This window comes from Phyllostomus discolor, chromosome 3 (genome assembly GCF_004126475.2).
Source record: "Phyllostomus discolor isolate MPI-MPIP mPhyDis1 chromosome 3, mPhyDis1.pri.v3, whole genome shotgun sequence".
Classification (NCBI taxonomy): domain Eukaryota; kingdom Metazoa; phylum Chordata; class Mammalia; order Chiroptera; family Phyllostomidae; genus Phyllostomus; species Phyllostomus discolor.
Window position 1 is genome coordinate 118,459,444 of NC_040905.2, and position 7,505 is coordinate 118,466,948.

The following is a 7,505-nucleotide window of genomic DNA, read 5'->3' on the forward strand; positions in this document are numbered from 1 at the left end:
TAAGAGGAGAGAGAAAAATAATAGATGGAGCAAAATCCCTGAGGGGGCAGTTGATGAATAACAAGCACAGGTATGTTGATTAGCATTGCATATGATGGACTTTCTTGAGGTAGGGTAGAAGCAAGTGAGTATGAATGTCCACACTGGCAAATTTGGAGTCAGAGTGGGGAGTGGAATGTTGAAGGAGTTCCTATTTAATACCCTGTTCTCTTAGTGAAGAAGGTACTCACTGGCTTAAGATATATGGAAGACTTAAAGTGATATTGAAGGTTTAACTGAGGTTGGAGATCAGAAAATTTTCCTCGTAGTTACTATAGAGGCATAAAGGCAGATGGGAGATTAACCCATATTGGAACTGTGTATTAGTTAATTCTTTTGGTTGCAAGTAACAGAAAGTCAACTTAAACTACCTGAAGCAGAAGGGGGAATTTACTTGAAAGATACAGGTATTCATCAAATGGTCCCTGGGATTGAAACCTAGAAGTTGTCTCCCATCTCTGCCCTCCATAGACCACACAATGGAACTTGGCCACCAATGGCTCCCAAGTTTTGAGTTACAATCAGGCCCAAAGAAAGTTATAAATTCCTAAGTAAGGAAATAGTTGGTCAACTTGGTGATGAAAGTAGGGAAAAGAGCGAGTCCTAAAACAGGGTTCTAGGCAGGCATCTAATAGGTCTCTGCTACCATACGGCAGGTCTCCATCAGAACTGTGAAAATTTCTACTTAGCATGGAACTAGATTTACATTTTATGAACAGTAATTCCACAAGGAACCAAATTCACTCAACAGATATTTTAATAAGACCCAGTCTGGTCTGACCCCTACCTTGGGGTAGCTCATTATCCAAGGAGAAAGAGTTACAATGCAACTTGCTAAACACCAGAACAGAGGTAATCACAAAAGCTGGGTTCCCCAGCTGCTCCCCCACTCTGGGGCTGATATCAGGAGAACGGAAAGAAGCAACAGGAGTAGGATGACCCCTTCCAGGTGTTGGAATGAGACAAGTCAGGCATGGAAATTCCAATTTGGTGCAGCTACCCAAGGTGAAGTGATAGGACTGTTCATTCAATTCAGTAAAGCTTTACTGAGCACCTACCTACTCAGGGGTGGGTGCCATGGAAGCAAATAAAAAATTAAGACACAATGCTGACTTCTGGAGCTTATGTGAGGGGGCAGACATGAACACAACTCAGTAATTCTATGTATACTCTTTCTGCTTCATATGTAATCACCTAGCTTTCTACCCTCCTTGAATGACCTCACCTCACTTTATGGGGGGAAAAAAAAAGTTGACTGAGAGCTCATGGAAGGTTCTGGGCTGAAGCGAGACCTAGGGTTTTCCAACTACTAGCTGCCAAGAACCAATCCAAATCCACCAGGTTAAGTACAAGCTGGTCTTTTCACTTCTTGCTGCTAGCCCATACTGTCCTTGCTTTTCCTTAAGATCAATCTTTTCCCAAAGTTCACAGCACTTGTGTGCCAGAACCAACTTGAACAAACACAGGGTGCAGAAAACTTAGCTTCACACCATGTGGTTTAAAAAACCTTAGGACCCTGGCTGGGTGGTTCAGTTAGTTAGAGCATCGTCCTATACACCAGGTTGTAGGTTTGGTCCTCAGGACACATACAGAAGGTAGCTGATTGATGTTTCTAAAATCAGGATTTGGGGCGGGGGGGCAACCTTAGGTGTTTGGGAGTCTGCAACCCAATAAACCCCTGGTACAGTGCTGCACTCCTCCCAGATCCAATGCAATCTAGAGCTGTTAAAACAACTATAGAACAAGAAGGTATGCTGGCTTATTCTTGTATGATTCTTTAAAAGGGATAGTGAAAAACCAGCACCTGTTGGAGATCATATGTGGGAACTGAAACCCTATCTTTAAGGACTGATTGACCAAATTAATGCTGAAAACATGGGGGCAAAGTAGTTGTGACTAAGTTATCTGAAAGGCTGCCATGTAGAAGAATTAAACATATTCTGGGCAAGGCTTACAGGGAAGGAGAATGTGCCATTTAACCATGCTCTAAAGATCACAGCTATCCCACAATGAAATGACCTGCCTTTTGAGGTAGTGAGCTCCCTGTCAAGGGAGTTTTAAAGTTAGGGTAGAAAACCACTTGGCAGGAGTGTTGTAAGAAGGGGTCTAAACAAGGTTATTTAAACCTGGTATAGAGGAAGAGGCAGAGTAGGGTAACATCCTGCCACCTACTGGGAGCCTCCTGTCTGCATGCAAGGGGACAGATATTCCCTACATGCACGTTTGAAAGGCAGGCAGACCCTAAAATATATGGGGAGAACTTTTACCCTGATGTCCACACACAGAAATTCTTGTAAGGTAGGGTAGCTTGCTAAACTTGAAGCAAAAGATGTCACCTCTCCTAATGGGACTGTCTGTTCTAGACAGAATAAGGCAGCCAGTGTGGTTGGAACATACTCAAGTTCAGGTCTGTGCAGGAGACCTGAGTTATAGTACTCAATCTGCCCTGCATGACCTGGGGCTTCTCCTTCCCTTCTCTGGGCCTATGAAATGAAATGAACTTAAGACAGTTCTTCCCATTCTAAAGGGCACTGTCCTTCTGACTGGGTCCCTCTATAACAGATCTAGGCCTACAGTTTTGGACCCTGGGGCTACACTTGTGGACTGCCAGAGACCACCTCTGGCGAAAGCAACGGCCACACTCAAGGCAGGGGAAAGGCTTCTCCCCAGTGTGCAGAAGCTGGTGCTGCGCCAGGTGGCTCCACTGGGCGAAACGCTTAGAGCACAGGTCGCAAGCATAGGGCCGCTCGCCTGAGTGAACGCGCCGGTGACTGGCCAGTAGTGAGGGGTAAGCAAACCGACGGCCACAGTCATCACACGCGTGCAGCTTCTCCTCGGTGTGTGTGCTGCGATGTATGGCTAGGGAGCCGCTCCGACGGAAGGCACGACCACAGTCTGGGCAGGGATAGGGCTTCTCTCCTGTGTGCAAGAGCTGGTGCTGGAGCAGCGTACTGCGCTGAGAGAAGCGGGCCTCACAGTGTTCACAGGCATAAGGACGCTCCCCAGAGTGTACTCGCCGGTGGCTCACAAGGCGAGAGGACGAAGAGAAGCGCCGCTCACAGTCTGGACATGGGTATGGCTTCTCACCAGTGTGGATGCGCTGGTGGATGACAAGAGCAGTGCGCTGGCGGAAGCGGCGGTTGCATTCGAGGCAGGTGTAGGGCTTCTCTCCTGTATGTGTGCGCTGGTGGATGGCTAGCAGGGATGGGTAGGCAAAGCGTCGCCCACAGCTAGAACACTGGTGGGGTTTTTCGCCCGTATGTGTGGTCCGGTGATTGGCCAAGGACCGGCTCCTACGGAAGCAGCGGCCACAGTCAGGGCAATGGTAGGGCTTCTCCCCTGTGTGGATAACCTGGTGCTGGGAGAGATTCTTACGCTGGGAGAAACGCTTGCCACACTGGTCACAAACATAGGGACATTCACCAGAGTGTGCCCGCCGGTGACTGACCAACAGGGATGGATAAGAAAAGCGGCGCCCACAGTCTGGGCAAGGGTAAGGCTTTTTTAGATTCTGGGCACACTTGTGGCTTTTCAGAGCCAGGTGATCAGGGAAGGTACAACCGCAGTCAGGGCATATGGGACCCCCAGATGTCTGTCTGGGTATCAGTCGGGGCTTGCTGGGCCTCCGCCCCCTCTTCCCCTTTCGTGGTGCCTCCTTGGGTGGAAATACTTCCTTCTCTTCAGTCTTCTTTCTGGTTCTGGTTTCTACAGGGACACAGGAGAAATTAATTTAACAAATACTGGACTACTACTCTTGCTTATTGCAGTTACAGGTTATAAGACAAATAGACTCAGCCTGTCTTCAGGGAGTGTTAGTCACACAAACTAGTTTAATACCCTGCTATGAAAATATGGAGGGAATTACAGGAGCCCCTAACCCAGCCTGGAGAAGTTGGGAAAGGTTTCTTGGAGATTTAGCTGACTTTTAAAATTAAAAGTTTTGCCCTGGCTGTTGTGGCTCAGTGGACTGAGTGCCGGCCTGTAAACCAAAGGGTCACCGGTTGGATTCCCAGCCAGGGGCACTTGCCTGGGTTGTGTGTGGGCTGGGTCCCCAGTGGGGAGTGAGCCAGAGGCAGCCACACATTGATATTTCTCTCCCTCTCTTTCTCCCTCCCCTCCCTCTCTCTAAAAATAAATAAATAAAATCTTTTAAAAAGTGTTTGAAGAGGTTAAGTATAAGGCAAGAAGTGGAAACAAGGTTATGAGCTGGCAACTAAGTCATAGGGCCCTCTAAGCCGATGGTTCTCAAATTTTAGTGTAATCAGAATCATTTGGAAGGCTTACTGAAACAGACTGAAGGACCCTGCTCCCAATTTTGGATTCAGCAGGTCTGAGGCAGGGCCCACGAATTTGCATTTCTAAGGTGATCAGGAGTGATGCTGCTATCCGTCTGAGGACCATACTCTGAGAACCACTGCAGTAAGGACCTTGAACTATATTTTACCCAATGGTTCTCAAACCTAAGCATACATCCAAATCAATTGGGGCTATCAAAACACACACATTCCTAGACATCTATAACACTAAATAACTAGTTCTGGGATGGGTTCCAAGAATCTGTATTTTTATCAAGTGACTAGATATAACTGACAGCCATTTGACAACCCACTTTGGCAAAAACTGAATGATTTTAAGCAAGAAAATACCATGGTAAGATCTGAATCTTAGATAGTCCTGGCCTTGGAGAATCTGGTATAGAAACTCCAGCCCAGACAATTCCATCTGCCCCTGTGGTGAATCTGGGACCCTTCTACCTGAATGGAGTTAACCAGAGCCTTGCTTGATCCTGAGGGGAGTGCAGTATGTCTTAAACTGATCAGGGTTCTGCCAGAAGGGCAAAAAGAGGTCCCTGTACCCTGAGCAGCTGTATTCTCCATGAGGTCCCTTCATCCAAACACAGAAAACTCAGAGGTATAGGGTCACTCAGTCAGAACCCAATTCAAAGGACGCTGGGGACGGGGATCCTAGGAAGGAGACAGGAAGGTACTGGTTTGTTTTAAAAGCTCACTGATTCATTCACACAATAGAGAACTGCAGATCATTGGCGTGCAAACTGATATGTGAATCTCTGTGTGGTGGGCCGACCCAACACCATCATAAACAATACCCTAGAACTGTGGAACGAACTCGGCAAATGGAGCCCCGCAACATGGGTCATGGGTACTCCTAGCCACCATAAGTCTGGGTTGAGTCATCAAAAACTGTAGGCCCTCCACGGGCATTTTTTCACTCACTTCTTTGGACTGTTAACCCCCTTGGGCACTCCTGTGGATCCAGGGCAGCTGGTTCCCAGTCATCGGTATTTCGTTCCAACCAGGAGATGAGGGCTGGTTTGGGACCTGCGCACCCTGGAGAAGAACCTTAGTCAGAGGTCTAGCTCATACGTAACTCTAGATAAATATCTACCCGGTGCATCTTCTGCCAAGCCCCCGTCCTCCTCCCCTGACAAAATCTGGTCGCAGGCCAGGAGCCTGGACACTCTGCCTCCCAACCGCCAAGCTCCTCAAACCCTTTCGCCCCGCGGAAGCAGACTGGGCCGGGCCTCACCGAGCGCGCCCAGGTGGCGGTAGGTCTCCTGCATCACGTCCCGGTACAGGGCCCTCTGCGCGGGCCGCAGACACTCCCACTCCTCCGGGGAGAAGTACACTGCCACGTCCGCGAACTTCATGGCCCTTGGTTTCCTTCCCCTTCTCCGGCCGGGTCCGGCCTTTCCTGCTCCCCCTGCGGAAAGTGGAGCCGAAGGCGGTGCCATTGGACCCGAGAAGCAGACTCCACGAACTTCTCCGTCCGAGCCTCGGCCCCTGGCGGACCCCGGGACTTGGGAGCTGCCGCCGGACTGGGACTTGAGTGCGCCCAGGGCAGGTCAGGAGGGAATCGGAATCAACCGCCTGCACGGCTAACGGAAACCTCTCGCTGTTATTCAGGAAACTCCTGCCCAAACTTGGGGGAAAGGCACCGGAAGATGCCTTCGGGGAAAATGGCGGCGCTGCTACTGCACTGCCTTTGCCTGGAACACAGGCAGCTTCCAGCTATCGATTTTATTGACCGGAGCGCCATGCCGGCTTCCTACCCTCTTCGCCCTCAACTGTGATGGCGCTGCGATTGGGCTTCACGCCCTTTTTTCCTCCCATTCCACGCGCCTATTGGGCGGCGGCCGAAGATCGAGCTTTCTGATTGGGTGTTGACGAAAGCGGCCTGTTTGAACGAAGCCAACGCAAGCGTAGGGCAGGAAGCCGGCCCCTTGGTGTCGTGTGACTAAGTTTTGAGGCGGGAACCCGCGACGTGGCCTGGGGTTAGCAACCCGCCCCAGTTCTCCGGCAAGCGCTGCCTACCAGAAGGAGGGGCAGACTTGAGCGAGGGAGCCACTCCTACCAACCCAGGTTGAGAAGCCTTTGGGTTCAGTACTTGTTTCCCTTTCGGGAAGGGAATTAACAACGTTTCCTCTGTCTGGGCACCATACCCAATACATTACACATTCTATCTTATTTATCCTTAGCCACCACTGTATGAGGTGATGGTATCATCCCGGTTCCACTATTGAGGAAAGATCTCAGCGGGTTACTGCTAGTAAAGCAGAGGGATAGATTGAAACGTGGGGCTGATAGGCCCTTTATTCACGCCACTGAACTAGGCACTCTTCTCTCTCCCAGGATCTTAATTTGCTTGGGAACTCAAGAATCCACCTGAGCGCGCCTGGTCTCTTCTCGGGTTCAGTCTTCTGCGAATCTCTACATACACACACACACACGCGCGCGCGCGCGCGCTTTTTTTTTAAATGCCCCAATATTATTATAATTATTATAATGAATTATAATGAATATTATAATGTAACAATGAAGTTTACAGTAATAATATTATTATTATAATTCACAACTAATAATAGCAGAATGATACAAGTATGTATGGGAAAGACATAAAGAAAAGGAAAATTGCGGGTGTAACCAGTCAGCAGCCACCCCCATAGGTCTGTCCCTACTCCTGTGTAACTGTTGTCATGCAATTTCACCAACTTAATGTCATTGCCCACGGGAGCTGGGAACAGGAGAATATTCCATTTGCTACATCTCTTACCTCAGCTGGTAACATACACATTTATCTTTCCAACCCATTAATAAAGTACCTGCTTTGAGCAAAACTTTACCCCAAAGCCTACAGGGAATAAAGACAATGTGACAGGAAGTCACATGATAACATAGGCAGACCCTGGCAGGTGTGGCTCAGTTGATTAGAGCATGATCCCATAGACTGAATGGTCGTAGGTTTGATTCTAGGTCAGGGCACATAACCCAGGTTGTGAGTCAGGGCACATATGAGAAGGCACTCAATCAATGTTTTTTCTCTCTCACATCAGTGTTTCCCTCTCTCTCTCTCTCTCGCTCTCGCTCTCGCTCTCGCTCTCGCTCTCGCTCTCGCTCTCTCCCCACCCCCACCACAAAAAAAATGTCCTTGGGTGAGGATTAAAAAAA

At 48.9% G+C, this 7,505-nt stretch overlaps 1 protein-coding gene across 2 annotated transcripts; it reads right to left on the reverse strand.

The window, feature by feature from the left end:
* Positions 1-778: 778 nt before the first annotated feature.
* ZNF689 (zinc finger protein 689) lies at positions 779-6,279 on the reverse strand. Of its 2 annotated transcripts, XM_028513433.2 has the most exons (3): positions 5,587-6,278; positions 5,274-5,387; positions 779-3,744 (listed from the first exon to the last, which is right to left on the reverse strand). In XM_028513433.2, exons 1-3 carry the CDS (start codon positions 5,789-5,791, stop codon positions 2,561-2,563), a joined length of 1,503 nt encoding a protein of 500 aa, XP_028369234.1. In that variant the 5' UTR covers positions 5,792-6,278; the 3' UTR covers positions 779-2,560. The 2 variants fall into 2 exon arrangements, with proteins under 2 accessions (XP_028369234.1, XP_035877182.1); XM_036021289.1 differs by lacking the exon at positions 5,274-5,387 and having other exon boundaries at positions 5,587-6,279.
* Between the last annotated feature and the right edge of the window lie 1,226 nt (positions 6,280-7,505).

What these genes read in the sequence shown, in the direction of transcription:
- ZNF689 (XM_028513433.2), bottom strand. Translation starts at nt 5,791, where the DNA reads ATGGCACCGCCTTCGGCTCCACTTTCCGCAGGGGGAGCAGGAAAGGCC. An exon ending in CCGCCACCTGGGCGCGCTCG is followed by an intron (nt 5,388 to 5,586) that starts GTGAGGCCCGGC and finishes GTTCTTCTCCAG; the next exon opens with GGTGCGCAGGTCCCAAACCA. An exon ending in GGGGTTAACAGTCCAAAGAA is followed by an intron (nt 3,745 to 5,273) that starts GTGAGTGAAAAA and finishes GTGTCCCTGTAG; the next exon opens with AAACCAGAACCAGAAAGAAG.